We start from the raw sequence: 17,572 nt of genomic DNA on the forward strand, positions 1-17,572 counted from the left end.
GCAGTGCAGCAAATATGTACTCGAATTTGTAAGCATTCAGATATATAATCGGATTTGTAAGCAGTACGACAGATATGTACTCAGATTTCTAAGCAGTGCGACAGATATGTACTCAGATTTGTAAGCAGTGTAGCAAATATGTACTCGAATTTTTAAGCAATGTACCAGATATGTACTCAAATTTGTAAACAGTGTAGACACACACGTTTGGTAGTAATGGGCATTATGAACATTTCCATGTTTTAATTAATTTTGGACCTCCGGATAAAAAAAAAATCCGATTGGACCTAGGATCAAATAAGAAATTTTCTTTTTAGAAATTGTGGGGCAAGTGGAGTGACCAAATGCTCCGAATAAAAAAAAAGAACCAAATCCCGAAGAGTCCAGTAGAATATATAACAAAACCCTTTCTCCATGACCCATTTTCCACACACATTTTCTCTTCTACATTTCTTATTCATCCACGCTGGACCCTAAACGAGACGGTATCTAGGGTTCACTGGATCATCAGTTTCCTTCTGCTACCACCAGTTCTTCTTCTCAATCTCCCTCTCTACCACCACCACCACCACCACTTTGTCAAAGGTTAAATAGGCATGGGTGTGCAGATTTATGTTCATTTTTTATCTTCTTTGATGATGGATTTGATTATTGAATCGGTATTAGATGGGGTTAGGTTAGGATTTTATGGATTTGTCAATTTTAGCGTATGTTCTGATTTGTGCAATTTTTTTTTCTTTTCAGGTTAAAATTGATTCACCCAACCAATGGATGAATCATGTGAAATGCCTGAGGCACAAAAAGGTGCAGGTGGAAAGACAATTGGGGCTTCACCTAAAGTACCCAAAACAGGTGAGGGTGCTAGTTTAGGATATATATTTATATGGGGTTGATTTTGTCATCTTTATTGTTTGTTCTAATTCTTATAGTTCATCTTTCTAGGCTTAAAGGTGGGATTACTTGAAGATGTTGCTCTATCAGCACCTCGTGATCTTGTTAAGGTGCGCTCTCATATCTTTGAGTCGATTTTTTATGTAAGAGTAATGTACTCAATTGAGTTGTATTGGACTCAGCAGTATGTTCACAACTTGTACTTACCTGTGTAGTTTAAATAGGCATGGTTGTGCACATTTATGTTCATTTTTATCTTCTTTGATGATGGATTTGATTATTTAATCGGTATTAGATGGGGATAGGGTAGGATTTTATGGATTTGTCAAATTTAGATATGTTCTAATTTGTGTAAATTATTGAATCAACCCTATATGGATTCTCTTTTTCCAATATCAACTGTCAGGTCAAATACACGAGCCAACAATTTGTTTTTCTTACTACTGTCAGTTGTGGGAAACCGATAGTTCTTAACAGGTCAAAACCTTACAGCTGTTTGAATGGTTTTGAATCTTATTGAATCAATGGTGTGCGATGTGGCCCGAAATCGGACCAAGCCAAACCATATTCAGCCCTGATACATTGGCATGAAAATATTGCATAATCTGTCTGGAATTGGGTATACTGAAGTGAATGGTATCTATTCACCATTGATCAATTGAGCAAACCCAAGCATTGGACTATATAATAATGAACTCAGTTGAATTGATTTGCTCTGTATTTTTATTTTGGGTTGTTTGTTCTCCTTTGTTCCAGACTCTGCCCCTTTCCTTTGTACACTCTCCTTTTTTGAATGCATTCAGAGGTTTGTAATGTGCTCAGCGGTGTGTTCTTAAGAAGTGCACGTGTGGACAGGAACCTAAGCATTTTATTTCTGCATTTTATGGCTGTAATGGTTTTAGTTTTGATATTCTTAGACATAGCCCACCTTGCTGTTATGGAAAAAGCGTTTATATAACCCATATCTGTGAATTGTAAACAAATCTTTCCTTTTCTGTGGTATTGGGTTACTATAACATTGCGGGTCAACTGCTTTATAAAGTCGAACAATAAAATTTTTGGTCAACGGGCATCTAACCATTCATCGTTGGTTCAATGCAGGTGTCTATTTCAGGTGCAATGCCGGTGATGCCACCTCCAGCTACAAGTGAGGCACAAATGGCTTCGCCTGAAGTACCCATAAAAGGTTTAAAGGAGGAATTACTTGAAGATATGGCTACGGCAACACCTCTTGATCTTGTTACAGTAGGTTCTCATATCTTTTAGTTGATTTTTTTGAGGTATAATTCTGAAGATCAAAGCTTAGCACCTTAACACCAGCCTTATCAACATGAATAGCTTTCTGAATCGATTTGTTTATTCCACCTCTTGGCTGGGTAAAGTATATTACAAGTAGCTATACATATGTTGAAAATAGCAAGCTCACAAGCTTAATGAATGAATTATAGGGTTTTTAGTTGTTTATAACTCAAGTACTTACTTGGTAAGAGCATCTTGGTACAGTCCGCATATTAAGTGTTACTTTTGCTGTTCAACATTGGTCAAAACAATTCTTCTAGGGTCTCGATTACAGAGGTTTTGTTATAGCTAAATATCTAATACAATAGCCAGAACAACCTGTTAATCATTATAATATACTACTGTAGTTATATAATAATATGAAATCTAGTGAAATTATTTGCCGTATGTTGGCCTGCTCTCCTTCCATGATAGCCCTTCGTTTGTACAGTCTCTGGTTTTTTTATGTGTTCAAAAGTTTCTCGCAATAAACAAAAACAGTAATGAATCCAATGTCAATTTCATAATCAATATGTTCATTGCTTGGGCTTATCTGTTTAGGCATGACCTCAACATTTTTTATTTCTACATTTCTTTGCTGTAATGGTTATACTTTTAATCATTTGCGTAAATCATAAACAGTCACAAATTATTGTTGCAGGGCACCACAATACTTAGTGGAGATTATGATTTTGGGATCCTTGTAGGTGGTGACAGCTTAGCAATTAACCCTGATGGAACACCTGATAAAGAACCGGTTCAAAAGGTTTATCGCTTGGGGGGTGATCCACGAAGCTATATGTTATATGGTCAAGTGGAACCGCGTGGTATTGCAGGCGCGTCCGTGAGTATTTGATCAATAAGGTGAGTCTTTGAGAAAACTACTGGATTATCGAGTCATTGGATTATTTGTTGACAGATACCTGAAAACAGACACTGATATACACAACTCAAGTGTGCCATATTGGTGTTAAGTTGAAACTGCATTACAATCAGTCAACACTGGGATAATGACTGATTTTAGCCAGGGTTAACCAAATGAAAACCCAATAATCCAATAACTCCGTATTTCATCAGTGTTCAGGTCTTCTATTATTTTGCATGAGTCTCTGTTCAACATAGGTTTCTCTTCAAAGAATATGTGGAACACAGATTTTATTTCATGTTGTGTGATATATCTTTTACCTTTTATATATGCAGATTGAAAAAAAACATAGGAAGGGGAGAGTTTTAACGTCAAGAAAGGGTGCAACATATGCAAAGAGGTTTCTTAATATCCCAGTGGAGGTGTTGAAGAATAATGTACCAGGAGATTTTTTAGACTTTGATAAAATGATTTGTGGGGTAACACTTGGTATGTATGAGCCGAAGGAGGAAGTGAAGTCAAAGAAGATACAGAAGTCAAGCAAGAAACATAAGTCTAATAAGAGAACACATGAAGAGGCTGAAGAAGAAGCAGGTCAGAAAGTGAAGTCAAAGAAGCTACAGAAGTCAAGCAAGAAACATAAGTCTAATAAGATAACACATGAAGAGGTTGAAGAAGAAGAAGAAAGTCAGAAAGTGAAATCAAAGAAGATACAGAAGTCAAGCAAGAAACATAATAAGAGAACACATGAAGAGGTTGAAGAAGAAGGTCAGAAATCTAAGTTTGATCCCGTACACTATTTTGCATCAACAAAATTTATTACCAAAAGAAGAGCAGGATTGTATTATATATGCAAAGACGAAGAAATTACTAAAGTTGAAAGATTTAAGGTTGATGGTCATGATGATGGCAAGGCTGAAAGTTATCTTGAAAGTAATTATGATCGTACTCATATTATGGACATTGCTGTTATGCATATGGAGGAAGCTATGGTTGAGGGTTGCGAGTCTGGACAAAGTGGAGGCATGATCACAAGTATGGTATCCCTAACTTGTAACTTGTGATAGACTTTTTTGCTGTTTTTTTTTTAATTGGTTTAAAATTTGTTGCAGTTGATTGTATTGACCACAACAATACAATCACGAATGTCTGTGAGAAAGATATAGAACAATTGCGTCAGGAAAAGCTTCAACGAGATAAAGCATTTTACGATGCTAATAGTAAAAGAACATCAAAACCTGTTTTAGCGAAGTACGACATGTGGGGGTAGAAAAATGGTAAGTCGATTTACATTATATTTAAGTGGAACCTCTAGGTGTTAAATATATTGTGCTAGTTAGTTCAGTTTATATTTGTACACCGCATCTTCCCCAAATCCCAATAAGTTACTCATGCTTAAGGTAATCTAATATGGTATTATGTTCCTGCTGGATGAAAAGAGCGAGTCTTGTGTTATTATTATGTGTTCTAGAGGGTGTTTACACTCTTATAGGTTAAGATCGACCAAAAAGAAATGTCTTGTGGAGAAAATTACTAGGAAGAACACATATTTCTTAGTTATTATACTAGCAACTTTATTTCTTCCGTCAAACGTAGCTCTCCACAGATCTGTCGAACCTTTTCTTGTCTAAATTCGTACTCTTACCTTTCCAGGTGTTCTATCTTATAAATCTTGTTTCGCTTGTATCATTATTTTGTACAACGAGATCAGTATGGTGTACTGCTCGTCTAACTTGTGTCTCAAATGATATACTGCTCCCACAATATTAGTCTCAAATGTTGTCTTCTGGCTGTCTGTAACCAAGTATAGGAAAATATAACTGCAGTTCCACTACATGGAAGTTGTTTTCCTCCCTAGTCGACTCAGCAATCATATTCCCAACTTGGTCGTTATTTCCTGCACTTACTTATCTCTGTCTTGGTTTAATCATATGTTTCTGGAAGTATTATATTGTTTTACCTAAACACTGACAGGCCAAACTAATATTGCCCTTTTGTCATTTATGAGCAGTTACAGAGATTGGGGGAGTTGATGAGCTGACTGTTGAAGACAATTGGAAGAGACAAATCAATCTGGGCTCTCACTGTTACCCTGTCAGAAATATGTTGTTTTGGTCAGTCAGCATTAGGTTCTATTGGTCGTATTTGTCTTATGTTATAATCTAGATTATTTTGTCCTCTACAGTTGTGGTTCTTCGATTAGGACCGGTTATGAACTTCTCTATATGTTGACTGGAAAGTTATAAACTTTGGTCTGTCTTTCTTGGAAATCTTGTTAATGGACCAATTTTGTCTATGGTTAATTGTTTGGTATAGTGACCGATTGTGGTGATTTTGTACACCTTTAAACACATTATTGCAAGCAAGCAAACAAACAAGTTGAGCACCCTGCTGTTCTTTGAATTTCTGCTACTGTGATTTATCCTGTTTGTATTGTAATCTTGAGAGTTGAATTCCTTGAGACTTGGAGCTGTAGAAATTGGAGATGAACCTTGCAAAGAGTGACAAATGCCTTAATAGATAGTTTTGATTTCATTTAGGAAAAGGTATCAAACTCCAATTTCTTTTGTTGCCAAAGAACCGGTCACTTCACCCTCTCCGGATATTTCACCTGACAAATTGACTGCCTGTAAATTTATTTATATACAGTATTTTTTTCTCTTTTACTACATCAACCCCAATTATTTTTCTTCCAATTCCCCCCCAGACATAACGAATATCCCAAATACATTTCTCTTCACTAAAAACCCTAGATTAATCGAGTTCTTTCTTCTTATTCATTGCTCTTCCTTCCCCAAACCCTAGACTCTGTAATTCAGTTTTATTTATTTTTAAGGTGATATTATTAATATCTAAGGAGCAAGTGATAGAAGAACGACAATGGCGTTCATGTCTCCACTTGGTTTAGTAAGTCTTCTTAAATTTCCTTTGTCTTGTAGATAAATTCACACTTAGGCGGGGTCACGTTGACCAATATTTCCCAACAAATGCCATGCTCTATTGTACGTAGAAATTCCTAAAGCTCCATTATTGTCTAAGCAATAGAAAGCTCCCTGATGGAAAACTGGGTTGTTAAAATCCGCCTCAAATTGTGTCATCTTCATGTTGGAAAGTAAATAACTACAGACGAAGGAATTATTTGTCCAACGGTCATCTCCACGTTTAATAAAAAACGTTCGACATCAGACCCCGCTAGTTGACTGATGCCAAAAACTATGCAATCTGAAGAAGTCGGTGACTAGGAGAATGAGATGCCTGAGAATAAAAAGTAATGAACATCTGATAAATCCGGAAGTTTGATAGTTGATTTCGTGAAGGGATTGTAGAAGAACAATGTCTTCTTGCCTTTTGACATGAGAAACCATCCGCCTTTTGAAAACCGGATTCTAAAACCCTGAAATGACTCGGGGATGTTCATGAGATTGAGGTAGCTCTCATTATTATGCATTGGATTTACGAAATTGTAGACGGTGATGTATCCGTGGTGTGTAAATTCCTAGCAGGGAAGGATCTTTTGAGGTTTATTACCGTTCGAAATCAACATTTGATATTATTATTTGGGTTACACAGTTCTGAAAAACACCTCTTGGGACGTAATATCTTTCTATTCGAAAACCTTCACCAAAAGACTCCATCCAAGGTTGTTCAACATTACCATATTCCTGCTACTGATTCACTTTCAAAGTTGTCCTCGGCCCAAATAAAATCACTTACAATCTCCAAGTGAAGATTACCTTCGGAACACATTACATATTATTTACCATTGCAATAAAGCATTGGCAGAAGAGTATCCGGAGCATCAACAAACTCATGTTTTCTCCGTTCTTTATCGCCAGGGTGACAATATAGAAGTATGTCAGGATTTGCATCTTCTTGTGCCTCTTCATTTAAAAGGATATATCACTACAGGAAAAATATACATCTACAACTGGGGTTTTACAACTCTTTGCTAAACATTTTAGAAAGTCTTATATTTTACAACTGGTTTCAATGGAAGAGTTGTCGTATATCATCACTACCAACTCTTAGGACCAAGGTGTTGCGCTAAGAAAACAAACGACAACTCCTTAAGCATAAGAGTCGTGACGACATTTAGCTATAACAACTCTGTTTCAGAAAGGTAGTGACTAAGCGTATAACAATATTCACAAGAGTTGTTGAAGGACACCAAAATATTCACAAGAGTTGTTGAAAGACACCAAAATATGATGATGAAAAATAGTGTTAGAGGGGAGAGGTAGTGACTAAGCCTATAACAATATTCACAAGAGTTGTTGAAGGACACCAAAATATTCACAAGAGTTGTTGAAGGACACCAAAATATGATGATGAAAAATAGTATTAGAGGGGAGATTCGAATATGAATCCTTACAGTTCACAAGTTGTGTTTTTTTGTGTTTTTTTAATAAACTAGCCCATAACCCGTGCCGTAACGACACGGGCCATGATGTTGGTTCATTTTTAATATATTATATAATTTGTGTCCCGAATATTTATCAACTACTTATGATTTAATATGGGTTTGTCATCAAAATAGTTGGAATTTTCCTCTCCTTTTTTCTTGTTTTTTTCCTTTAATATTTTACCGCCTGAGATTTGTTCAAAAGAAAGAAATATAATCTTAACTTCCATACACTTTTTTATTTAGGTTCATTGCTTATTATGAGATAATTATCTACATGAACATGAAAGTTTAAATATTTTTTGGAAATATGTCGTCAGCAACGCTCATCTCAGTGAAATCAACTAATTAATATCGTCCATAAAATTCTCCCATGCTTCTATTTCGCTTCAGCTGACTCATCTATCATGGTCATGTTGTCGATCCTCCAAATAGGCAGAGAATATTATTTTTTGCATCGAGCGGATGATACAAACTCTCCAATGTGACATGATTTTGCTGTAACTTTTCAACATCCATTAGATGATAATGTTTAAAATGTGGTACCCATTACCTTTTCGAAGGGATTGTACATATGCGAACCTCTGCCATTGAATCTTCAACAAAGTATTGTTCCCAGCAGTTAGTCTTAACAAAGGCGTTGATAATTTCAAAAGTCTTGGACATTTTGTCACTTCTATATGTTTACCTTCACTTGGAATACAATCTGGCGACACATTACCTCATAAAGAACCTTGAACACATATTGTACTCCCTGATCCTATTTCAAATTAATAGGTTGTCAATAGATCCTTTACCAAAAGTTGACATCTTCTACGTTGAATATTTATAAAAAAAAAATTATGGTGTTGTGGATCTTTGCTTTGTAAGATTGTAGTTTTCAAAATTGGCCTCTTCAAGTCCCACGTCTTTCTCAGTTTATATATCCTGTTTGTTTTTAACACTTTAGTTAGCCATATTATGTTTGTTACTAACTTTAAACTTGATGTCATCTTCTACTGTGAACTTTATGTGATTTCAGAATCAAAATAGTTATACCTCATTCATTCGTATCAAGTAATCCGTTGTATATCCCAACAATTCTTCTACAACAATTCCTTTCTTTTGTCATTTCCGGACCATCAGTAGCCATTATTGTCAAACGCAATCTGTCCAATTCTTGTTGATGTTATGTATTTGCAATGTTCATTTTTCTTAAATAAATAGATTGTGGAAAAACTAAAAAAAAAAACACATAAGTCTTACATCGCGTCTAAGTTACTATATCCAAATACTCCGGACACTGCTTCTGGCCTTAAGGGTGATATCTATGCTTGCGGAAATCCTGGATATATGGCGGCTCACTGTAGAAACCATAAGGACCTTAAAAAGAAAAATAATGTTAATTTGGTTGAAAATAACAAAGATGAATTTTCTGGCACGATTTCTGAAGTAAATTTGGTAACAAATGTGAGAGAATGGCGGGTAGACTCTGGTACTACCAAACATGTTTGTGGAAACAGAGATATGTTCACCTCTCATAATAAGGTAGGGGAAGGCGAGAAACTCTATATGGGTAACTCATCTGCAGCTTCGGGTAGGAAAAAGCAAAGTTGGGCTCAAGATCACTTCTGGCAAGACTCTCACTTTGAATGAAGTTCTTCATGTTTCAGAAATCTGCAAAAATCTTGGTTGTTGTGGTGTTTTAGATGATAAGGGTTTTAAAATTGTAATAGAATATAAGAAATGTGTTGTAACTAAGGAAACGATATTTATTTCCTTAATTAATAACAACACGTCAGTTTTTTTTTAAGGCGTCCAGTTGTAAATGGTATGAATCTAATATATTTGAATTGTACCTAAATCTTAGATATCACATTCTTCTCACATAACATAGGAATTGAGGAAGGACAAATCTTGACCACTCTTTACATATGAAGAGTTAGCCAAAATATGTTTTATTATTATTAATCCATATTTTAATCGGCTCCTACCGAAGCCGATCTAATTAGTCCTATAGAAAGTTAATCTTAAATTTTTGACCTTATTTCTTGACCAAATTATTAAACTATTCTCAGTCATGTTCTGTTTTGTGTGATCTACCCATCTGTATCTACTATACCTTCTAATTCAGTTAATAAAACCTATACATATTGATCCGCAATTTGATATTGTTGATTTGTAATCAAGAGGTCACATGATTTGAGAATTTAAAATATAAAAAATATTCTATAGACATCGGAGGCAAAATTTAGATTTATGATTTAGAGTTTTTTATGATGATTTTGATGAACAAACATAATTTTCAAACAAATATTTTAGAATTTAAATATATTTTCTCGGTCAATAAGGTTTTATATCGGGAATTTAGTGAAAGTACGTTGTTGTCTTTGTAGGTAGTTGTCGCGAAACAACTCGACATTGATGGTCTTTCAGGAAAAAGAATGTAATATTACTTGAGAGAGAAATAATGTTCTCTTACGTGGGTACACCAATTGACTTTATATAATGCGGATATTATTTCGGTGATCCAACAGTCATGATCATATTGTCTTATACGTTCCGATATCATCCTCGAATTATTTGTTTTTTTTTTCCTTATCAATCGTGCTAAAAACAACTAATTACATCTTTCATAATACAATGTTGCATGTTTTGGGAAGATTTTTTTTTACTCGGTCAATAAAACTCACTAAAAAGCAAAAACTATTATTATCCACTACTATTACCAACACCCACCACCATAAAAACCATCCACCGCCACTATTTCTTCCACTAATAGTAATGTTACCGCCTCCACCATTCACAAACACCCGCCACCGTTTGTTAAAATTAATATACTTTTTAGTAAAATTATTTACTAATAAAATTATGTATTTATGTTAGATTATGAAAGGGACATTTATAATAGAAATTTAATTAATCATTATGAACAATCAATGAGACAGTAATTAATAAAAAAAATAAAAATGGTTAAGTTGAACAAACCCCAGCGGTAAATTTATCGTTGCCAAGGATAAATTCTGACCACTCTTTACATAGACAAATCGATAATAAATAATTTCATAGGTTCTGATCTTGATTCATGTCGTTCTTTTAGTTATTACATAACATGGCAATTGACTCCACCAATTTTTTAAAATGGACATGTGTTTTATCGAGTTTATTTTAACATTAGAATGATCAACCACGTTTTATATACTTTATAATATAACGTTACATATTGGCGTTACAAAATTAGCATAATATGTTTTTTTCACCGATACCCGCCACCACCATAAAACTATATGAATCCATTTTTTTATCCACCACCACCTAGTGGCAGAGCCAAGAGTTGACTAACCTGGCTCTAACCCCTTAAATTTTTAATAATTACATAAATTTCTTAGTTTATTTTCTAAATAGTACTTTGTTCATATAAAAAAAGTAGGCATCCTAAATATCAATTTTTGACTCCACCACTGCCACCATCACTGCCGCCCACCCCATGTAGGTTGTTGGACGCAATTCTAATTTTTAATCACAAATTCCATGTATGAGGTTTAGATTGAACAAAATGTCGTCAATTGATTAGTTTAATTATTTTTTTCCGTGTATATATTCTTTTTTGTATTGCAATCAATTTTATTTTAACATAAAAAAATCATGATTTACAAGATATAATACCAAAAATAACAGGAGTACCATTTCAGTGATCCAACTACGATCATGAAAATATTGTCTTGTATGATATCATCCCTGAAAAATATGGTACCTTCATTTATCAAAAGTGTTAAAAACAACCAACCACATCTTCCACACTACGATGTTATCGATGTTGTAACGACAACATAAAATTAATACTGTCCATCACTACTAACCAGCACTCACCGTCACTACTTCTTCCACCACAAATCAGGGGGGGAGCCAGGAATTTGAGGAAATAGGGAGAATTTTTTTTTGTCAAGTTGGATACATTGTGAAAAATGGACTTTGTATCCCATTTTATGATAAAAGAACAAAAATAAATATAATTGTGCTTGGCTACGCCCTTAACCACCAGTAATCTTTCGGCCTCCACCTCTTCTACTACTCATTGTCGCCAAAAAATGTCTAGATATTATTTATCAAAATTACTTATTAATAGAAATATATATTATAATTAATTAATTATAATTAAACTTATTTTAGTAACTAATTAAGAAAACATTTAGAATTAAAACATGATTAGTCATTTATTATGAGCAATGTGAAATACTAATTAATAAAGCACTTTATAATCACTTTATAATGAATAGATTATTTATTATGTGCAATTAGTGAAACACTAATTAATAAAGAAATTATGGTATTTAAGTTGAACAAGCCACCATTGTTGATTTATCTTTTCTATTAATTCCAACCAAGGTGGAACACTGGTTGGAGGCCACTCTTCTGACACAACCGGTCATGAGTTTGAATCTCCCCGTTATAATTTTTGAAATTCCATATCTTGACTTGAGTGTTCATTTTTCTTTCATAATATTAGAATTAACGACACACGTGCGAGTTGTAGGGGGTAATCAGGAGAACCACAACCCTTGATTTATCTTTGCCAGGACAAATCCTGACCACCACTAACAAAGGCAAACTTAGCCATGATGTGTTTTATACTAATGAAATGTATAACAACACTTATAAGAGTTGTTGAAGTAAAAATATAATGTTCAAAAATAATGAGGTTAGGGGGATTTGATCCTAAGCCTCCTGCTTGCAAGTCTACACCACTAATCATGCCTACACTATCACAAGTTTTGTCAAATTTGTGGTTCTTTAATATACCAACCTTATGACAAGCCTTTGTAAAAGTTGTAAAACAAAATACAATGTTCAAAAATTATATTCAAATGACTGAGACGCAAACAACGCGAAGCCTTCTCTGTAAACAATCAGATACATTCTTCTGTGTAAACAATTACATACATTCTACTGATCAATGCATATCATTTCATAGCAACCATAACAACTGACATGTCCCTCTTTTTCTCCTGCTTTGTCCGGGCGTGAGACCGGCAATGAAATAATATATCATTTACATTGACGGAGTTAAAAAAGGGTGTTTACTCAGAACAAACATCATACATTATAAAAATAACAGAGATAGCATTTTATAATATAATCACACAAATGGAGCTCTTAACTTTCTTTTTGCAAGAACAATACTAGTATTAGTATAGAAAATACAACAAGAGCGACAACGACAGTTAAATTCAATACAGTAAAAACAATACACTATACTGACTTAACTTGTAAACTTCTTTTTCTTCTTCTTTTTGTTCTTCTTCTTTGTCGGAGAAACTACGATATATTCACCATGTTCTATTAACTGACTCTCGCTCTCGTCATCCATCGGTAAAATAAGAGCTGAAGTATCCACTGGTTGGCAATTTGTGTCATGCTTTTCATTGTATTCCTATAATTCATGGAAACCCCTAGGTGGTGGTTTCACCATCACATACCAGTTAGATGTATTTTACTCTCGAGAAATTCCTCTAATTCATGGAAACCCCTAGGTGGTGGTTTCACCATCACTTACCAGTTAGATGTATTTGATTCTCAAGAATAGAAAACTTGTCGCGCTTGTGTTGCTAAAATGAACAAATCGTTACAGTATTGGTTCTTATGTTGCTTTAAATTGACTAATGTAAATCCATCTTCTACCTTCACACCAAAATTAGTGTGAGCCCAATCACATTTGAATATTGGAATTTGAAACATATGATTGTAGTCCAACAATAAAATTTCTTCTAAAACACCGTAGAACCCACTAGTTTCTGTCCAACCTGCAACTAAGGTTGTTGATTCAATTGAAACTCCACTTTTTTGTGTGCTCTCTTAACATCCTTCGTAATAAACCTAGAACCATTGATTATCAAGCCTTTATATGATACGTAGTTTTCTAACGGCCCATATGACAACCATTGTACCGTGTTTGATACTGACATGCCTTATTTAATTTGCATCTAAACCTACAAATGTATACTCTCAAGATATAAGAATATAACTAAATTTTCTATCTGAGCATGAGAAGTCAGATTTATAGTGATGTTGTGCCTAACATGGATTGTTCTAAGTGACAGAATGAAACAGAATCACACGTATTTGTGTTTTTTGTAGTAGTTTTCTGTAGCAACAAAATGTCCAAGTGTTTAAACTATACTAAGCTGCATAATCTGAACTAAGAGTGGACTAAACGTACTTTTTGTTGAAACCAATCTATAAATGTGTTAGAATGTATGGAATTCAGTTGGTCCTCACTGGTAATTTCCCTCCCAACAGAAGATTTTAACTCGTCCATATGCATTCTAAGACAAAAGTAAAATTAGAAAATGAAGTATTAACTGACATACCATTTTTAATGAACATGAATGTCATACTTACGTCATATATGGGTCAATTTCGGGTGTGTTAAAAAGCACATATCTGTGAGTTAACTTTAACGTCTCACTATCCATACGCACTTGAACACCTTTAGAAAAAGGACGTGTTTCCGGTGTGAAACCATCTTGAATGTTTTCGGTACGCCTTTGATTTAATCCTGTTTCAGAATATCAAAATACCTAACACACTCCATTCCAAGATAACACTCTGCTATACAAGCTTCAGGCTGTGCATAATTCTTTATATATTCTTTGAATGTCTTCATATACGTAGGAAAGTTGCGTATGCAACAGTTACCAGTTAAATATTAGTATCTCTAAGCTACAAAGAGATATTGGTGGCATAACTTTCTACGTGATACCAAAAAAACAGAAGTAATATAATTAAATTGGCATACCTTTCAAATGTATACATCCAACGATATTGTACGGGTCCACATAATCACGCTTCTCGATCTAGGCGAATTGTCAAGTGCACCATGACATCAAAAAATGACGGAGGGAAGTACCTCTCCAACATACACAAAGTCTCAGCAACTTCTACTTCATGTTCTATTAATCTTTGGAGATCAACTTCCCCTTGGCTTATTTCGTGAAAATAAGAACATAACCTAAAAATCGCCTCCCTTGGCCCTACAGGTAAAAGTACTTGCAAAGCAATGGGTAATATTTGTTGCATAAGAACATGGTAATCATGAGACTTAAGAACACTTAAGCAACCATCTTTCGAGAAATGTTTCCTAAGATCCTAGTTATACCCATATGGAACCTTCAAATTTCTCATCCTATTATAAAATATATCTTTTTCCTTGTCCTTTAGGTAGTATGGTGCTGGTGGAAGGATCGTTTTCCCATTTGTCTCTTGTGGATGCAATTATGGTCTTATTCCCATACTCTTCAGATCATCACGGGATTTTAGACGTCATCATTTGTTTTGAACTTTATTTCAACATAGTACCAATGATACTCTCGCAAACATTTTTTTCTATATGCATAACATCAATATTGTGCCGTAGTAATAAAACCTAGGAAGATATATGGAAAAAACCTATCATTAGCAACTTTATAAAGAAATAAAAGATCAGACATTTAATCAATGTGAAAGTTCTAATATCATGCTGTTTGAATCTTAGGTAAGTATATATGTCTAAATGATTTGAGGTTTAGGATCCTCTGACTTGGTAAGGCTGCGGCTCTGACTTGGTAAGCAAACTAAATGATTTCAAGTGAACACTTATGAACTTTAAAAAAAACTGAACCACTTATACCAACCAGGAAAACATAACTCCGAATGAAAGAAAAGGATGAATGTTGAGACATAAACTGAAGACAATATCGACTATGAAGCCAAAGAAAACATATGGAAGATAGTCTTGGTACGTAATTGATAACTGTTTATCTCTTTTCATTAGTCAATAATTATTTAATTCATAACATATTCTAATTCAACTTATTTAATTTTATTTGTAGAACCGATTCATTGTTCCTGAGTGTTACAAAGACTATTATTCAGCAAAATGGGAACTTATCTTAGAGAAGCAAGGTCAAGGAAAGATGGTTTGGTACTTGACGCTTTAGATCAGCTCCAAGGGGAAGAACAAAAGAAACGGTTGGAGAAGTTAATGCCCAGGACCGTGATAGTTAGGGAGTGGGAAGAGTTTGCGAAACATGTAGACTCTATTGAATTCAGAGTAAATAATTTCTATTATATAGAATGACTATATATTTTTATTGAAAACTTTAAAGTTTGTCAAATGATTTCTTTACTTTTCTATTCAGGTCAGAAGAATAAAAATGCAAGAAAATCGTTCAAAACACACCACCCCCATACCATAAATCGAGAAGGTTACGCGAGATTGGAGGTGAAATTAGTATGTTCTACACTCTTGATATTCACCAGTGAAAGCTATTGCATCGTCAAAAATATAATTGTTTGTTAGCTGTAACATTGACCTAAAGGAAGATTATAAAGGTTGATCTCTGGCCTTTTAATTGATATTAACCCCATTTGGATGCTTATGCAATTTCGTGTGGGTTGATCTCTGTCCTTTTAACTGGTTGTGGATTGTAAAGTCGTTTATGATGGATCATTTCATAATTCATACCACGACCTGTGATTTCGACTTTATAAATAGCTGTAATATGTGAAATTCCGTGAGTTACACATAGAATTTGGTAGGATTGTGCACTCACATGAAGATATTTGTAATTTTGTAATTTGGTTTACTCCTGTGTTTATCTCCCATATATATGAATGTTCGGGAATTCATATCACATGGAACCAAGTGTTACAAACATTTACTTACATGCTTATACATAAACCTTTACTAACACTGGGTTCAAAAGCATATATGAGTAGTTATCCAGTAGTCTTGGTCATGCTAGTGGCTTATTCATGAAGTATAATGAAGTTCTCTACAAAGTTTTATCTTAGAAATATTCGAGTTTCTTCTTAGCATGTATCAATACTTTAATACCATGTTGCTATGCTATTATTAATGACTGTCATGTATTGATACATTTATTTGGCAGCAAAAAGAGCAAAACACAACCAAAGAGATTGATAGAGTTGTAATCTGGAAAGTTGGTCATAAACATCGCAAAGGAAAGAAACCACATCCTGGTGTTGTAGAATCTTTGGTAAGAAATCTTCTCATGTTCCTTTGTTTTGTTTATGTGTGCTTGAAAAATACAAAAATATCTGATGTTTTACACACTTACACAGGAAAAACTTGAAAAAGCTCGAGGAAAGCATGGTTCTGATTGTGGATCATCCGTGACAGATGATATTCTTGAAAAGGCCTTTGGAGAGGACAAGAAAACTAAAGGGAGACTTAAAGGAATTGGTTTTGGAGCGACACGTAAAAAGGTTGTTGCGCAGTCCCACTATAAGGTGATGATTAAAGAGTGTCAGGAATCCTATAAAGCACTGAGTGATCGAGTGGTGCAGTTAGAGGTGAGAATTTAACTTGTCTTCTATTAGGTCTCCTTTTACTGATGAATTCAAAATCGATAATACCCCTCATACTGCTGATTGGTCTTAATATAGGGAACGAACTCAAAATGTGTCTTCAATGGAGTCATATACCCTCTCACAGGTCAAGTCCCAGCAACAATCATGAGGCTAGCACTAGTAAGAATGTTCTCTGTAATGAAAGAGACTCAACTAATACCACTCCAAGTCATGTCAGGAGACAAAATGAGGTTCGAGTGCCAAAAATATTCCAAGTTTGCAAGCTGTTAAGATGGTACAAGGAGGACGAGGTGGTTGCGGAGGCTGAAATTTCTGAAACAGATCCAAGTAAGGAGATACATTGAAGGCCAATCTGTCTTGGAGCCTACACTATATGTGTGAAGGTTGCTTATGTGGAAGATGCTCTTGTCTACCAAACTACTTCAGAAGTCAAAATTGTTTATGATGTTGTTTCAAATTTTATCACATGGCCTAGGGATCGAATATCCTACTAGTAGACTTCTTAATATTCTGTGATCTTTTTGGAGATTTATCTTTGATCTTTTTGGAGACTTAACTTTTGGTAACAAACATATCACTGCCACTTTTTTGTATGTTTTGTGTATATCACATTGGTATGTGAATGCTGCCGCTTTTTGTGTATATTACATTGGTATGTGAATGCTGTGACTCTGGGTTTGGTTTAATTTGAATGAATCTTCCAGTTTAATCCAGTTGTTTCTTTACATTTCACAACATAAACGTAGTGACAAAAGTGAAATATGTATGTAGAGTCTTATTCACAA

The 17,572-nt window shown here is 34.5% G+C and overlaps 1 protein-coding gene across 3 annotated transcripts; it reads left to right on the forward strand.

The window, feature by feature from the left end:
- Nucleotides 1-420: 420 nt before the first annotated feature.
- Nucleotides 421-5,420, forward strand: LOC113283268. 3 transcript variants are annotated; one of them, XM_026532472.1, is made up of 8 exons: nucleotides 421-600; nucleotides 745-852; nucleotides 943-1,001; nucleotides 1,993-2,136; nucleotides 2,831-3,033; nucleotides 3,370-4,069; nucleotides 4,147-4,311; nucleotides 5,046-5,420. In XM_026532472.1, the coding sequence occupies exons 2-5, from the start codon at nucleotides 768-770 to the stop codon at nucleotides 3,023-3,025; spliced, it is 483 nt and encodes a 160-aa protein (XP_026388257.1). In that variant the 5' UTR covers nucleotides 421-600; nucleotides 745-767; the 3' UTR covers nucleotides 3,026-3,033; nucleotides 3,370-4,069; nucleotides 4,147-4,311; nucleotides 5,046-5,420. The 3 variants fall into 3 exon arrangements, with proteins under 3 accessions (XP_026388257.1, XP_026388258.1, XP_026388256.1); XM_026532473.1 differs by having other exon boundaries at nucleotides 421-594; XM_026532471.1 differs by having other exon boundaries at nucleotides 426-585.
- The last annotated feature ends 12,152 nt before the right edge of the window (nucleotides 5,421-17,572 follow it).

The sequence above is a fragment of the Papaver somniferum genome, chromosome 5 (genome assembly GCF_003573695.1).
Source record: "Papaver somniferum cultivar HN1 chromosome 5, ASM357369v1, whole genome shotgun sequence".
Lineage (NCBI taxonomy): Eukaryota > Viridiplantae > Streptophyta > Magnoliopsida > Ranunculales > Papaveraceae > Papaver > Papaver somniferum.